Genomic DNA, 17,446 nt, shown 5'->3' with positions numbered 1-17,446 from the left:
GACCTGTGCCAGGCTCAGGGGACATAAAGATGAGTCACTAATAGCTTCTGTGTCCACGGTGCTGTGAGCCTAGCAGATGCAGGGAAATATTGGTCGAATGAATGAATCAAGTGATGTCTAAGGTGAGACCTGCATAATGAACAGGGCTTAGTCCAAAGAAGGAGGTGGCTTCCAGCAGAAGGAGCAGCATGTGCAAAGGTCCTGGGGCAGTAGGAGCACAGTGTCGTCAGTGTTGAGGTCCTGTGTGGCAGGGGGATGGGGCTTTTTATCCAGCTCTATGTTTCCCCAGTGATTCCCCTCACATGGCACCCATCTTCCTCTTCCTAGAACACTGCACAATAGGTTTCCTCTGAGGCCACACTTTCTGGGGGAGGAGAGGAAGGGGAGACCAGCTGCATAACCTCCTGGTAACCTCCACACCCACTGAACCCCACACTCATCTGCTAAGACCCACACTGCACTAAATATACCCATCACATATGCCTCTTCTGTCTCCTTTCCAAGGGAACTAACATTGTTTAAGTAAAGCACTTTAAATTTTAAAGAGCTGGCGTTGCGTGCTCTCTGCAGGAAGTTTTTAGCAGCATGTTGGAAAGAAATAATAATAATAATGAGTCTAGAGGCAACAGAGCAGAACTGAGCAGGGAGGGGCCAGGACTGCAGTCTTCTACAGCGACTCAGCCCTGGGGCCCACGGTCAACTCGGGCTGCTGCTGGAGCATCTGAGTCCCCGAGAACCATGCAGAATCAAGACGGAAAGTCCATAGAGCCCCAGAACCACAAAAGGCCAAGCTGGGAGGGATCTCTGGCACAGAAAAACAGTGAAAATGTGAGACCTCCTGGGTTCAAAACTCAGCACAGCCACTTACGAGCTGTGTGACCCTGAGCAAGTGGCTTAACCTCTCTGTGCTTCAGTTTCTTCTGCCATAAAACGAGGATACTAGAAGTACACGCCCCGTGGGGGTTTGTGAAGATGGTGTCATGAGTCGTTAATACAAGCAGGAGCTACCACAGTGCCTGTGTACACACAGCAAATGTGCAATAAATGTTTGCTATTGTTACCACTTTGCAGCTGACAAACTCCTATGCATCCTTCAAGACCCAGTCACGTATCACCCCTTCTAGTGACATATAACTTTCCCCGATACCTCAGGCAGATTAGTAATCTCTTCTTCTGCCTTTGCACAAAGATTTGGTAGATATTTCAATTTTAGAATTTCCAATATTATCCTGTAATTTATTTGTTGGCCTGCCTGTCTGCCCTAGGAGACTGTGAACTCCACGAGGACAGGCACTTGGTCTCATTTACCCCTGTAGTGCCAGCCCAAGCACAGGGCCCAGCCCAGAGCAGGTGCTCAGTCAACGGCTGCTGGACGCAACGGAAATGAGGCCAGTTCTGTGCTCCAAGGAAATGAGGGGCTATTGGAGTGTCCCACGTCACTGTCACAGCCGCTCTTTAGCAAGGTCCCCTGGAGCAGGGCGCTTCATCCCAAAGGGAGTGGGTCTGGGGCCACCGAGTGTGTCCCACAGGAACCATTTCAGAAGAGACGGGTCTCTCCTTCCCACTGTTAATGCACATCAAGGACTCTCAGAACTGGAGCAGCCAGCGCCACCTCTTTGTTGATGGGCCTGAGGCTCAGAGGAGGGGTAAGCCAGTCACACAGCAAGTTAACGCCGGAGTGACCATCAGCCCCCAAGGCTCATCACGCAGAGGCCGGTGTCCTGTCCACCAAAGGCTGCTTTCCACCACAGCCCAGGGGATGGTGCCAGGTGGTGTGGGACGCTCTGCAGACGCGAACATGATGCTGTTGAAAATACAGCAAGAGAAGGAGAAGGGGAACTCCAGGAGAAGTCACTGACTGTGCAGCTGGGCGCTGGGAAAGACGCAATGAGCTCCAGGACACAGGACAGAGTGTGGCTCAGGCTGAAAGGGGAGAGGCAAGAATTCAAAGGAGAGTTCGTATCGAAAAAGCGCTGGATCCCAAGGTTGGACGGTACAAAGCACCTTTGCATCAGCCAAGACTGTGGTAGTAACCAAGGAAACAACCATCCCAAGGAAGAAGACCGTTTCCTCATCTGCCTGCGTCACAAATTGGATTCGACAGAGAAAATGTGTATGATGCATGGCGACCGTACGCCGTTCCGCAACGCTCCTCCGTTCAGGTGTGACCGGTTTCCTACGTCCAGCGCTCCCCCGGAGCTCCAGAGGGTGGGCACCCAATGGCCTTGATCGCGAGAGAAGACGTGGGACTAGAAGAGAAGGAGAAGGTGGGACCCAGAAGAGAGGACCAACACCTTCCACACAGAAACGCCAAATGGGTGGGGCACCCGGCGGCCGAGGGAGGAAAGAAGAGGCTGGGACGTTTGTGACATAATCACTAACTTTCAACCCGTCGCTCTTTCATCAACAGGTCTTCACACGATGCTCAATCGTCATGCCATTCAGAGCCACCGGGTTCATCGGTTTCCCGAGCTAGAAACAGAGCACGCAGCTTCACCGCTTCAATGCAACAGCTGGGCCGAAATTTTTCATCATTAACACTTGAAATAATAAAACAGGCTTCATTTATTAAAAAGGAAATTGAAATAGTCACACGTTTACTTTAATATGAATTAAGAAAAAATAAACTCAGTATAACAAACTTATCCAGTATGCCTTTGCACAAAACAAATAGAAAGGGAATCAATTTAAGTTTGATTTTAAGAAGATGATGATGTAACTAATAGCACGGAGGGGGTGTAGATATGACAGAAGTCGTGAAGGGGTGACTGAAGTTTGGTGATCTCTGCAGTGTGCTCAGGCTCAGACCAGGGCATGGCTCAGAGCTGGCCAACCTGAGGGCGGCACCACCCCCCTCCTCCCAAGGAATCGAGGCTCAGGAGTTACCCCTGAAGCCAGAGGCTGGCAGCCCTGTACTCTGATGGAGACCAGGCAGCCAGCACGGAGGGAGGACCAGCCTGTGGATATGGCCCCAAATTCAACTGGGAAATGAGTCAGGTTGAGAGCTGTGGTAGATGGAAGGGGACTGAACAGAGGAATGTTGCCCTGGCCAACTTGGAAACTGAGAACCAAGGAGACTTTTCGTGGAGTTTTCCTAGGGAATATTTACCCCCAGTGAGCAATCGACACCCCTCCCTCCCCCACCAAGGGTCCCTCTGCCACTGAGCCAGTGGGCAGGACGGAGACCAGCCTGCACGGGGCAGGGCGAGCAGAAAAGATGGCGGTGCTGCCAGATGGCATGCTGGCAGGGGCAGGGGCACGCTGTCTCGCCTGGAGCCCTTTGGAGAATGAACTGGGGATGAGATTGCCGCGGGTATTTGTCATGGCAATTTCAGCAAAGCACGGGATGTGTGTCTCACGGATTTCAACCGGCAAAATGAGTGCTCATCAAAGTCCATTTGAGCAGCCAAGGTGGACGGAAAAGGGCCAAAGGGACAGAGGGGCGCAAGGCAGGTCACCTCGGCCGACGGGGCGCTGCGAGCTGAGGGCGCTGCTGATGGACGTTCCCCCAAGAAACCATTTCCTCAGTGTAGAAGGCAGCAACCCCCTGAACTCCAGTGACACCCTGCCGAGATCTCGCTAAAAGTGCAGGCCAGCGTGGCTCGGTGGTTGAGCGTCGACCTATGAACCAGGAGGTCAAGGTTGGATTCCCGGTCAGGGCACATGCCCAGGTTACGGGCTCGACCCCCAGTGTGGGGCATGCAGGAGGCAGCCAACCAATGGTTCTCTTTCATCATCGATGTTTCTCTCTCTCTCCCCCTCTCCCTTGCTCTCTGAAATCAATAAAAATATATTTAAAACATAAAATAAGTAAATAAAAGTGGCAGTGGTACTTCTGGCTTCAGGTAAAGGACAAAGACCAGGTGGTCCCAGGGGTGAACTTACTCAATGTGCCCTCCCTTTCCCACACCTGCCTCTCCCCGCGGAAGGACGAAGCGTGGAGCCCGTTCATGACGGATGTGGGCCAGGATGCATGTGGTGAGGGCCAGGGGGAGGGCAGGAGAGATGACTAACTGGGTCTAAGGAGAAAGAACCTCTCCGTGGGCAATAGGGTGGAAAATAGACTCGGGAATGACGCATAGGTGCGCCCTGGGGTGGACTCATCAATCAGTGAGGTGGCCCGGGGCACAGGGGAGGGGGAGGGACATTGAAGAGTCTAGAGTAGAGACGAGGCATCGCAAAGGTCAATGCCAGCAGTGGCGAGGGCAGGCGTTTCCTCTCTGCAAACGGCACTGCTCTCTCAAATTCATAGGTCCCTGGAGAGCCAGCACCGTACTCATTTGCTACTTTTTGGCTCAGGAAAACTCAGCACCCACTCAGGACTGGGCGTATGAATTGACTGCTGCTGTTATGACCATGAATGGCCAATTATTAGCACCGTACACCGCCTCGTTTCACCATCACCCCCACTCTGTTGGGTAGTTAGGTACACAATCCCCATTTTATAGATGGGGAAACTGAGGCTTAGCAGGATGATGCGCGCGCTCTGCTATTTGCTCTCCCAGCTCACTCTCCTCCCCTCTCCACCAGCTCTGTGCCTGGCAGGCCAACCTGTAGGGGCATCCAATTGGGTTTGGTCAATGAGCGACACCAGCAAGAGACTCAACGACAGAAAAAGGCTGAAGTTGGGGCATTTCTCCCTCCAGTTCCCTGCCAGGTGCCCCAAAGTTGGCTGCATCCCTGTCCCCAGAGCCACAGTCTTGTCGGGCAGCCCCCTGCACAGCCCTCTTCCCAGTCTAGGGGTGTGAACAGCTCCCACTGTCCCTAGCCCCATGGGGCTGCACCATTCTCTAAACTCCACGCAAACAGCCCCTGAAATAAGCCACCTCAGACACCCCAGCCGAGCTCCGTGTTCCTTCTGGCACCTGGTTGGTACGCAGGGGAGTAAAAGAGCTCACGAAGCCACAGAGCTCGCCAACAGCCGTGCTGACCCTTGAACCCGGCCTCCAAAGCCCGTGTGGGTCCCTCTGAAGTGGGGTTTCCCAACGGCCAACGTTCACAGCCACCACGGTCACAGACTGGCCGCATCCACCAGCTACCTGCGCAGCAGTGTACTTAACATTTCTCTTCAACGCGACTCATTTTTTACTTACATAAGCCGTTTTATAAAAAGAGAGAGAATTTAAATCACTGCCCCAAATGCCTTAAACAGAGGGCGACTGAAAAAGAATTACCACAAAACCAAAACACTGTTATTAAGTCTTGCTGCCACTGGCTGGCTGAAGCCTGGGTGCCTAGACCGATAGGGTTTGTTTTGGATTTTTTTTTTTTTTTTTTTGGAAAGCGATCAGCAAGTGATAGAGGGTGTTAAGGAAATGAGAGCATCACCCCAGGCTTTCTCCTGGGCACAACTACAAGGACAGGACAAGCGAGAACCAGGAAAGGCCCTCCCTCCCTGTGATTCCCTCTGGTGGGTTGCCAATGGGCAGGCTCCACCTACAGAGGATCTGCTGGGGTTCTTGCTCCGGCATTAAGAAGGGTTCAGCCATCTGGAGAAAGGCTGTGTGTAACTGAAGTAAGAGTCCAGAGACGAAAGGTCATTTTGAAAGGCTTTGGGGGTCAGAGGAGCCCAGCTAAAGAAACTAAGTTCTCTCTGTCTCAGGACCCCTTGCTTTTTATTAACACAAATTGTCCTAAGGCAAGGTGCAGACACACACTTCAAAGGGTAGGGTTTCATCTACAGAGTCCATTCTCAGAATGGGGAATAGCCTACGGCTATTCAGGTGTTTGGCCAGTAGGAGGCAATAACATGTAGATTAAGATGCCCTGAGCTGTCCGGCAGCAAACCATCAATTTAATGCATCCTTTTCAGGTTTGGGGAAATGCCTTTAGCCATTCCAACAGGTGATAACATATGTGACTTAGCCCTTGTTGAGTCCCCAAGTTCCATCAACCTTTTGATGAAACTCTGGCAATTATGACATGCTGGAACTGGCTTCCGGCAAGGGTCATTGCCTTGGGCCCCAAGTTCAAATCCAACAGAACTTCCTGCAATGGTGGGAATGTTCTGTCTACACCTGTGCCACCCAGCGCAGGAGCCACTGGTCACGGGCCTACGGAGCTCCTGGAATGTGGCTGATGTGGCTGAAGAACTAAATTGTGTTGGATTCAGTTCAGCAAAAGCTGAGCTACTTTGCTTAGTTTTAATGTAAACGTCAGTCAGCACCCATGGCCACATACTAAACAGCACAGCCCTAGACTGTGAGAACTCCCCTGTTCATTCTCTGAGTTTCTAGAACAACACAGTGCCGGGCCCCTGGGAAGCATTCCATTAATTTTTGCTGCACCAATGAGTGAGTCAGGGAATGAATGGCACTGCTTCCTGCAACAGGAACGGCACTGCTTCCTGCAACTCAGATTGTCCTGGGAACTAACTCTTCCCCATTAGGTTTGCCTTTCTCCTACCACCGCCCCCTCAGGCAGCCACAGGCCTAGGAATTTCCCATCCAAGGATGCTTCTTCCCCTCCACACTGCGCGGCCCAAGTGAACAAAGACGTCTTTGTGCTTGTGGTTGCCTTCAGTCCTCCACCTCACTCTCTCCTCCCCCGTCTGGGACACTAGGTGCCCAGTGACAATTAGCCACTTATCACCTGCTTCTGTGGAACCAGGCACCTGGCCTTGGGTTACTGTACAAGCCGAATACTCACTGGACAAAAACCTGCACGGGGGCAGTGAACGCCAGGCCTAAATGCGGATGCCACCCACCCTCTGTCCGCACCAGCCTCTGTCTTCACTCTGAGCCCCCGCCCAGGCCAGCCCAGCCAAGGCCACCATGATGGACGCCTTCCTCTGGGCAGCCTTAGGGAGAGGGGAGGAAGAGACAGTGCTGGGAGATAAAGGAGGCGCCAGGGGTTGGTGACAAACAACCCCACCGGAGGAGCGCCAGTGCCTCTGCAGAACGAGAAACAAAAGGGCAAAGGGAACCGCTTGGCAAAGGAACAAAAGAACCCAACAGCTCAGCTGCTTCTCTCCCTGGCGACTCCCAAGCTGCTCCTATGATTTATGAGGCCGGGGTCGCTCCCCACTGGAGTGCCGCCAAGATCCCCACCCGAGTCTGGGAAACACTGATGGGGGTGTGCGAGGCTGAGCCCTGGAATGGGCCCCAGGACCTGGAGGGAGAAGGCCCAGGGTGTGTGCCCACACAAGAGTCACTCCTCTCTCCGGCCTCAGTTTCCTCAGCTTTCAAATGGGGGCAAGGGGAGAGTGGCAGATATCTCTCAGCTCCCTGCTGGTCCCGCTGCTCAGTAATTCCAAACCTGAGGCTGGATCACGCTCCACACAGAAAATCTACAACGTACCCCCTCCTCCTGGGCACTGGGGTTTGTAAACACTTCTTCACACCAGCACATGCTGGGGGGCCAACCATCATTAACGCTGCGGCAGCCACTTTTCACACACCCACTAAGGACTAGACACTGTGCATGCAAACCCTTCGGGTCATGTGACTTGCCCTCCTAGCAGCGCCACCCAGACAGTCACGTGTTCAATGACAGCAATGGAAGCTGAAAGTGATGAAGAGGTTAGCTGAGCTCACATGCTGGACAAGTGGTGGAGATGGGATCTGATCCCTGGTCAGACTCCAGAGCCATGCCCCCTGGAAATCTAGAAGCTTCTCCCCAGAGGCGCCCTCCTCTCATCACTCCTGGCTCAGACCAGAGGTACAAGTTCCATCTGGAGCAGCCCCCTCCCAGGCCCTTGCAGGTCTGGACACTCCGGGAGAGGTGGGCAGTCTCCAGATGATGGCTTCTCTTCCTTGAGGCCGTGTCTCTTTGGGAACCCAGAGCCGTCATTTACAACCCAGTGGCGGTTCCAATGAGCTTCCAGCTTCAGGTGGCCCAGAAAAGCCAAATTAATCTTCCTGGAGCACTGCTCTGGGACGGTCTCTCCTCTCTCTTCAACGGCTCCCCAAAGCCCCGGGCTCCAATCCAGACCCCTCACCAGGCGCTGGGGCCTCCGCCAACAATGCCAACCTCATCCCCAGTTTCTCGTGAACACTTTATGCTCAGGTGGGGCTTGGCACAAATAGACGTTTAGTGCATGCTTTTTCCCTCCTTTCTCTCCATCCCCCGCCCCATCACCAATCAAGAGCAGCTCCCTCCCCCGCAAGGGGAACTCAGAAGGAAGAGGAAGCCCTTTGGTGTTCCCATCACCTTCTACTGTTGGCTCATCCCCCAGATGCCAGCTGTGATGCCAGCATGAGTGATGGTGGGCAGAGTGGACAATGAACACCTTCTCACACTGGAAAGGACCTCCAGTGGTAACTGAGCAGGGCCAGGCTCAGGGAGACCTCATTCATTCATTCATTCATTCATTCAATAAACACATCTTGAACATCTGCTCAGAACCAGAACCCATGCCAGGGATCTGGCCCTCAAGAGCTCTCTGCTCAACAGGGAGACCAATGAACCTCCCAGAGGAGGTGGTTTTAGCAGAGTGTTGCCCAAGGTGCCGCTGCTAGCACACTTAGGGGACGCCGGAGTCACTGGGGCCCGGGGAGTACTGGAGGGTGGGAAGTGGGCGAGCAGAGGATTGGAGAGAGGGTTACTGGGGGTCAGGGGCTGTGCTGGCTGAGGGCAGATGTCTGGTCTCTGTGCCAATAAAGAGCAGAAGTGGGGGAGGAGGGGAGGAGATGATGAGAAGGCCAGGAACCTGCCAGGCAGGCCTAGTCTGTGGGCTGGAGAGACGTGGGCTCTGGTCTCCATGCTGTGTGACCATGGACATCAGTGTCCGTGCCTATGGATGGGGGATGTTAACACCCAATGGGATGGCAGTGGAGGAGGGAGGAGGTCACATCAGCCCAGGGACAACTGCAGCACCCAGCTCATAGTGCATGCTTTTTGGTTGAAGTTTCTGGCCTGTGAGCTCATGGGGAGCTGGCCTGCCTCACTCCAGACCCCTGTGGACCAAATGAGGCAGTGCAATGGGTGGGGGAGGGAAGGAAGGCTGGGCAGCCACCAAACCTGGGTCCAGTCCAGCCACTTCCTACTACCATCTCTCATCTCCCTGAGCCTCAGTTTCCCTGGGTGTTCAATAGGCTCATGAGAAGCTGCCTTCATGTCTGATACAAGGATGATGTGGACCAATGGGTCTGCCAGCAGGTCATCAGCTCTCGATTGCTATCAGTGGGCACAGAGTTGGGGTGCCTAGAGTCAGCATCTCCACCACTTTGATTATTTGAGCATTTCCAAGAAAGATAGAAGAAGAACTTGGCTGACAGGAAGTTCACCTGTAAGGCCAGTCTCAACTCCACGTGCCATAGGTAAGCTTTTGCACACGCTTTTCTGTAGAAAGCCATGTACCCAGCCCTCATCTAAATCAAGACACACGTGTCTAAAGGCCAAAGGTGGCGTAGGCACCAAACAACCTCCATTGCGCGCCTACCATGTGTCTCATGGAGAAGATTCGGTGGCAGACCTGCACAGCGTCCCTGTCTTCAGGGAGCTTCTAGTCTACTAAGGTGGGATGTGCGCGGTCCACAGTGAGACTGGCTCCATCCCCGAATTTCACTGGGAAAATTTTCATTGGATCTTGAGCTGCACTGGGGGGAGCGTGTGGGACAGCAATGCTTCAGGCCTCCAGGGAAAGGCAGGGAGCAGACGATGGAATGGGTCACCCCAGCCAGGGGATCATGAACCATCCTCCAGGGGTTACCCAGAGCGGCTAATCAACGACTCTGAGGCCCATCGTGCCTTAGGGAGGCTGTCAAGTGGGGTCTTTCTTGCAAGTAGCAGAAATCACTCCGGACAACACAAGCCAAAGAAAGGGAACTAATGGAGCAGGACAAGCCGAAGCACTTGGCCTTCGGAGGACTCTTGCCACATGAGCTGGACAGCTCTGGCGTAACCGTGGTTAATGCTGGTACCCTCATCAGAGCCAAGAGCTCTGCACGCCATGACTCGTTCCACCCTGTCAGCGCCCTGCCAGGCAGGTCCCATCATTATTTCTTGGGAAACCAGCAAAGCACAGTTTATTGGGGGCCTCCACTGGCCAGGGAAATGCACCAGGGATTCTCAGCCTTCCTGACACTATGCTTACTATTCAGGTTCCAGGGTGAATGTCTCTGATGGGCTTGTCTTGGGGGGGGGATGTTACTTGATTGTGCTCCCTACAAAAGTGGGGTGCAATTGGGGGTGGCGCTTGTATAATCCCCCAAAGCAAATCTGGCATTTTGCCAGGAGATAAGATGCAGGAATGGCCTGGGGCCAAGCCCAACACCAGATTCTTTTCCTGGGTGTCGCAATGTCCGTTTCCACCCCTGTGGGCACTGCACACCTCCCGCTCCATGCACATGGCATCGATTGGCTCCATCCATGGGACCGTGGACAGTAGATCGTGGTGATTGTGGGCCCCTTCAGCTACTGGGCCCCCCGGATGTGTAACGATGGGTTCCAGGATCTCATCTCTCTGGTTCGTTCCCAAGAACCTCATCCTGAAGACAGACACCTCTTAGGAACTGATGTCATGTGTTTCAACACCACCAACATCTATCACTCAAAACGAAAGGCTTTGCATCCTCTCGCAAATGGTGGAGGCTGCTGCATCCCCCTTGCAAATGATGAAAAATAACTAGTTTCTCCTCCCCTCCAGGACCAGCAGTGTCGGATTGCCTAAGACCTGGGTTTGAAACTCCCAGATCTTCCACTTAAAAAAGATCCCAAGCCTCATTCATTATTTAAGAAAGAAAAAAGGAAGAAAGATGTGGGGGTTGGGGGGGGTGTGGGGAGAAAGATCCTGGGTCTCTTGTCCTCATCTGCAAAACGTGGCTAATAATCCTGCCTCGTGGGCTGTAAAGAGCCTCTCTAGGTGCATAATACACGGTAGCTGTCAGCAACCTCGCTCTTCTTTGTCCCAGTCCTCGCCGAGACTCTAGGAGACAGCCTTGGTCCTGCCTCTGGCTCTTTGCTCACACAGGTTTCTCTTCCTGGCACATCCCCCCCTTCCCCTCCCACCCCCACAGCCCTGGGCTTATGAACATCCTCCCTTTACTTCAAGGTCTAAATGTCTCCCTCCCCTCCGAAGCATCCACAAGAACCTGCTGGAGGGGACATCAATTCACTTGGCATCTAAGCAGGCATCAACGCACTTCCACCTGGACTGCCATGCATCTTTCCAGGAACATGCCCAACCGCTCACCCCACTGGGGTGAGGACCCCCCGTCTCAGGTCTTCCTCTTTTCAGAAATGCCCTGCCCACAGCAGATGCCCATTCATTGTCTAGAGGATGACGAGGACTTTCAGGGACACCCGCTCTCCCATCTGTGCAGACAAACACACTGGTAATTCTCTCAATGGGGATTTGGGCAGGAGAAAAACATCCAGAGAGGGAATTGGATCCATTGCAACTGTCCATGTGGCTGGAGCGGGGAGGGGACTCAGGCCGTTCTCACTAGGAGACAGCAGAGCACAGAGGGGAAGAATCCTATGTCGAAATCTCTGCTTGCCGTGTACTGACTGGGTGGCCTTGGAGAGGTCACTGAACCTCCCTGAGCCTCAGTTTACTCATCTGCAAAATAAGGCTAATTTCACCTCTCACGGTGGTTGTAAGCATTAAAGGGGACGAGAACGGCAACACACAATGCCTGACATACAGTGAGCTCAGCTAAGGTCTAAGCCAGCCGTGGGCAAACTACTGCCGGTGGGCCAGATCCGGCCCGTTCGGCTGTTCTATCCAGCCCGCGGAGCCGAAAGAGCGGAGGGTTCTCTTGCTCTCCCCTCCGCTCCTTCACTTTGAATTTATATTAGTTCACACAAACACTCCATCCATCTTTTGTTCTGGCCCTCCGGTCCAGTTTAAGAACCCATTGTGGCCCTCGAGTCAAAAAGTTTGCCCACTCCTGGTAGTCTAGCCCCTCGCTCCAGATAAGTGAAGAATCAATCTTCCGCTAAGCTGTTAGCAGAAAATCCTACCACCGTGTTCAGGGCTGTGTTCCCAATGCTTAGCACAGTGCCTCGCACACAGTCAGTACATACTAGACATTTGTGGGCTCATGAATAACTAAATTTCAAGGGGCCTGAGGATGGAGCAGAGGTGGGCAGGGTGGTAAGCCAGCTCAGACACCTACATGGATGCCAGGAAAGCCAGTTAACAGAACTAACCAGCCTCCTCTTTGTTTGGCCTCTGCCTTTGAAGTCACAGACTGCTTATCCAGAAACCTGGGCAAGCTGCTTAAACTCCTCCACCTCCGTCCCCCACCGCCCCGCCCCTGAACTATAGCAGCAGTTAAGTGCGTATGAGACAGAGGCCCTGCAAAGTCAGGTAGCCAGGCCAATCTAAGGCATCACTGGTCCCTAGCATGGCCCTGCCCCCGGGACTCTCTGCAGCCCGAGAGAGAGGGGTCATTGGAAGGAAAGAGGGAGCCTGGGGCTGAACCAGCTGGGAGCTGGAAGGAACCAGTGCTCCTGCCATGAACAAATCTTAAAACGCTGAGCCTCACTTTCCTGATCTGTGAAAAGAGAAGCTTAAACCCATCACACAGCATGCATGAGGGCTGTGAAGCGGACAGCACGTGCTGGACACATGGCAGCTGATCCACATAATCGTGGTTATTGAAAACACAAAACCCCAGCTCCGACATAAGACAGGAGCGATCTGAGCTTGTTAGAGGCTTGTTGTTGTGGAAGGGTTGTTAGATGCAGGGTCTCGGCACCGCACGGACCAGCTCTCCTCTTGAGCCTATCATCTAGCCTAAGGCGTTAGGGTTGGGTAGGAGCAGAATCAGTTCCTACTTCAACAAGATTCTCCTGCTTAAAAAAACAGAACTTCTCAGAACCACTGAAGTGATCTCGGAGGTCGCTTCCAGCTCTAACATTCTCTGCACATAAAAAAGAAAACCTAGCGCAACATCTCAGGCAAAACTCCAGTTTGCATCTGGGGTGGGAAGGGAGTGGAGGTGCTGCCTGGGGGTCGGGACATTCTGGGGGAGCTGGAGAGAAGCAGCCTGCACAGAGCAGGCCCTTTAACACAGCTGCCTAGGGCTCAGAAGGAGCCTTGTGGTGCGGAGCCCCAGCGGGTCAGGGCGTGGGGTGGGGGTGGCGAGGGAGGATAAATATATAAAATCCTCACACCAGCTCCAGCAGCACAGCCCTGCAGTCTCAGTGTTGCAGCTGCCTCAGCCCAGCCAAGCTAGCCACCCCCTCCAACCCACCTGCTGATGCTTGATTGTGAAGAGAGAACTGGCAGGGCCTCTGGCTCCACCTAACTGGGCCTGCCCATCCCTACTCTTCCTGAAGAATTTCCCAGAGCCCCATGTGGCAGGTCCAAGAACCATTCTCCAGCCCCCACTCCCCATCCCTGGTGCCCCCACCCCCACCCCCACCAGGGCCACTGCACAGGCCCAAGAGCAGAGCTTCCTTCCCAGAAGTGCCCAGTTGAAAACGCCATTCAGGTGCCCTGGGTGATGGGGAGACCTGAGAAGTGTGGGTTTCTCCTCTGGAGTCAGATTCTGGGGAATGGGGGGGTGGGGGGGCAGTGGCAGGCATTTCCCGCCACCCATCCAGCCAGCCTGTGCAGCAGACTCCTTTCTCCTTTCTAACCCACCTCTCCGAAGAGGAACCCCTTTGCTTTGCAACCCACAGGGGCAGAACAGGCCAGGGCGCATTGGCCGCGCCCCTCTCTAGTATGACCGCCCCGTCCCCCACTGAGCAAGCATGTTTATGGTACTTGCTCCAGATTCTATGCTCCTTGCCCTCGAGGCAGCCCCCAGCAGGTGGGCCGGCAGAGCCCAGCGCCAGGTGCTTGGGTCTTGGTCCAGGAAGGGCGCCCTCCTCCGGCAAGTCGGCCTCTTGCATCTCTTGCGGACCCTATTGTATCCCCGCCCCCTCGTGGGCACTTACTTGGAAGTGGGAAGGAGAGACCCCACCCACGCGCAGTCTTTTCTCCTCTGCGGAGAACAGACTGCTTCCTTGCCTTCTGGGACCCCGGTCCCCGCCCCAGGCTCGGAAAGTTTCCAGTGCGCGATGCGGATCTGCGCCTTTCCTTCACCCTGAGCAGCGGAGCTCAGAGGCCACGCCAGCTCCCCAAGCCCAGATGCGCTCACGCCCGGCTCCTGGGCCCCGCCTCCCGCAGCCTGCGTTGGAGGTGGGTAAGGGGGCTTCAGGACGCCCGCAGCTCTGCAGCCAGAAAACGCTGCTCGCGGTTCAGGGAGAGCTCGCAGGGTGGGGTCCTGATGGAGCGGGTTTCCCACCAAAGCTTTTCCCATCACTCGCCGCCATCCCCCTCTCCTGCCGGGTCTCTCTGTTCTGAGCATTGGGGGGCGGTGGGGAGGGTGCTCCCTTCCTGCCTCCAACCCCAACCCCTGCTCCCTGCAATGGCCAGGTGAGGGCTCCAGTGCCTCTCAACAAAGCCGGGCACCCTCTCGGTGTTGGAAGCGCAGAAACGGGTCAACCCCTACCCCCACCCCTCCTCTCCATCTAACCTTTCCCTCTAGGGGCATCCCAGGGAGGGGGCCCTGGCCCGAAAGTTGGGGGTAGATTTTGATCCACTTTGAAAAGTCCATTGCTCCAAGGATGGGGGACAAAGTACAGGGCCTGCATTCCTCTGGGTCACACCTGCCTCTCCCCCTTCTGCCAGCAGGGCCACCACCAGGCTCCCATTCTGCAGCGGCTCCCATCTGCAGACCAGAGCGCTCCAAGGACCGCGGAGAAGAGGGGGTGGGGTTTAGAGGCGCCCCTTCCTGGCAGGCACTCTGGGAGCCTGTTAGACACCACCCTTTAGGGCAAGGTGCACACAGAGGGCAGTTGGCTCCCCCACCTCCATCACCCCATTGAGCCAGGGGCTGAGCCCTACTGGTCATGGTCACAATGGCTACTTTTTGGCACCCCACGTCCCTTTCCCCCCTCCATGGCGGAACCAGGCTGTGTTTCCAGACGGGGTGGTTTGGGGCACCCAGGTTTGACAGAGGCTTAGGGACGATCCAAGACCAGGGACCCTCGCCGGGCTCCTCCCTGGTCCCGCCCCCCTCCAGCTGGGCGGGTAGCCATTGCCTGGCTCCCGGACGGAAAGGTGCCTGAGTCGCAGGTTCCACTCCCGCAGCTTTTAAGACCCACCAGCCAGTGGCGCGGGGCGGGAGGCACCGAGGCAGTCGAGAACCCCTGGGCTGCGGAGCCTCGTATGTATCTCCGATCGCTAGCTCTGGGGAGCCCGCTCCAGCTGGGACCCAGTCCATGCGGGACACACTCATACCACCGCTCACACCTCCTCACCCCCACGCGCCCACACCTGCCCTCCAACCACACGCTCGGTCCACGACACGCACACACACTCGTGTCCATGAAGCAACACGATCCCCCCACCCCCAGCACCCCGCACGGGCACCTCCAGGCTCTGCCCAAGTGTCACATTCTCACCTGCTGTGCACGCACGCCCCCGCCCAGAAATACAGTCATCTGTTGTCACATACCCCTCCAGGGACCCGCACACTTGGGGCACGCGTGAAATGCCACACCTCACATATTCACTCACCCTTTACCACGCTCACACATACAGCGACACGAGCTTACACACTTCACACCCTCACAGAGGAGCTGGCACCCACTCAGCCCCACTCTCGCTCACACTCTCACACACACACCTTCTCCGCGTAACGGACATAGACTCTCTACACCCCTCCAGACACTCGCTCACTCACACACCATCACACACATTCGCATCTCTAAATGCGCTCCGCACCCTCTTCACACGCAGCTCCTTCCCGGGCACCCTCACACACAGGCGCAACAAAGGCACGAGCGCGCACACACACACACACACACACACAGACACACACACACACACTGGCACAGACCCAGAGCCCAGAGCGCTCTCTCCACAGGAGACATTCTCCCCGCCTCCCTCGCCAAGCCGACCAGCTCCACAGACCCCCACGCCAAGACCCGTGCTCGGACCCGAGCCTCTCCGGAGCAACCCCCGCGTGCGCCCCTCCCCGGCGGCCGGCCCCCCGCACACGTCCGCTGCCCGGGCTCCCTCAGGCGCCCGCGCACTCACCGCGCGCCAGGTCCAGGATCGCGGCGAGCAGCAGGCAGACGCAGCCGCGGAAGCTCAGGGCGGCTCGCATGTTGCCCGGGAGCTGGAGGCGCTGGCGGGGCGGCGGCGGTGGCGGAGGCGGCGTCGGAGGCAGGTCCCCTCGCCATGGGCTCAGGCGCGCTCCTGCCTCGGGCCGCCGGCCGAGACAGTGGGGGACAGCGCGGGGCGCCGCGGGGGCGCCCCCATGCCGCCGCGGCCCGGCTGCCCAGGCGCCGGGCTGGACTGGGCTCGGGCTCAGCGGGGTACCGCGACCCTCGGGCTCCGGGCGGGCGTCCTCAGGGCGCGCAGCTGCTGGCTCCCGGCTCCGCGGCTGCGAGCGACACCCACCACCGCCGGGATTCGGATCCGCGGCGGCGCTGGAGTTTGGAGCCAAATTGCGCTCTCGTTGCCTTGCGCTCGCCTCTCTCGGCTGCGCGAGCGCCCCCCTCCCAGCGCCCTCCCTCCGTCCCTCCCCTCTCTCCCCGCCCCCCACCCTCCCAGCCCTCCCCTCGCCGCGCTCTCCGCTGTATTATACAGACTTTTCTTTAATCCTTTCTGGGCTGTTCGGTTCTCTCCGCTAAGCCGATTTATTGCAGGGAGAAGAAGAGCCCCCCTCCCCCCTCCCTCCTCGTCTCCTCCACCCACCCTTACGCCCGGGGACCCCTCCTCACTCACACCTCACTTGAAACCCTTATCTTCACAACCATCTCCCAGCTGACCTAGGCTCCTGCCCTCAGAAGCCAAGCTCCAGCTAATCCCTCTCCACCTAATTCCATCCCTGGGATTCACCTGTCCCCCCCACCCCAACCCCCCCCCCCCACACACACACACACGCACTGATGGGGGAGGCAGCCCCATAGCCTCCTTGAGAGGGATGCCTCCACAGCGGGCAGAGCAGGCAGGGTGTGGCCCCAGTCCTGGCCTTGCCCCTTACCGGTAGTAATGCCCTTAGTGGGAAGGATCGGGGCATACGTGTACTGAAACTTCCCAAATTAGGGGTGCCCTCCCCCAGGAACCCTGGGGAAATGGGGTGTTTTGTCCTTTCTTCCTGGAATAGCCACACTCTTGGATCCATCCGGGAATGGGTAAGGAACTGGTTGTTTCCTCTTGGCAGAGACTACATTTTCACTTTGTTGGCAGATCTGATGCCTGAGGAGTGGGGTTTGGGGCTTGTATCTTAGCATTTACCTCCCACCAACACACACACACACACACACACACACACACACACAATGGAGCCTGGGCTCTGGCAGTGGGCCTTGGGGTCTCCTAGGAGGGGAGAGGTACTCTAGCCCTCCGGGTGAGCTGGGGGCGAGGTTGGATGGGGCAACTCAGCGCACCTCATCCCTGGAAACGGCCAGCTGAGGCACAGCCAGGCCAGCACAGCCAGGGCAGGCCTGGGCTCAGAATGCAGGTCTCGGGTTCCGGACCCAGCGTTCTCTCTAC

At 56.1% G+C, this 17,446-nt stretch overlaps 1 protein-coding gene across 1 annotated transcript in view; it reads right to left on the bottom strand.

Annotated features, from left to right (window-relative positions):
* The window catches only part of IGSF21 (immunoglobin superfamily member 21), a 209,911-nt gene extending 193,493 nt beyond the window's left edge, over positions 1-16,418 (bottom strand). The window contains exon 1 of the mRNA XM_080654871.1: positions 15,983-16,418. Within this exon, the coding sequence (XP_080510997.1) occupies positions 15,983-16,052 (70 nt within the window). The 5' untranslated portion in view covers positions 16,053-16,418. The remainder of the gene's footprint in view (positions 1-15,982) is intronic.
* Between the last annotated feature and the right edge of the window lie 1,028 nt (positions 16,419-17,446).

This window comes from Plecotus auritus (assembly GCF_963455305.1).
Source record: "Plecotus auritus genome assembly, chromosome: 2".
Classification (NCBI taxonomy): Eukaryota; Metazoa; Chordata; class Mammalia; order Chiroptera; family Vespertilionidae; genus Plecotus; species Plecotus auritus.
Note: the sequence above shows the minus strand (reverse complement) of the source record. Positions and strands in the feature narration are given on the sequence as shown.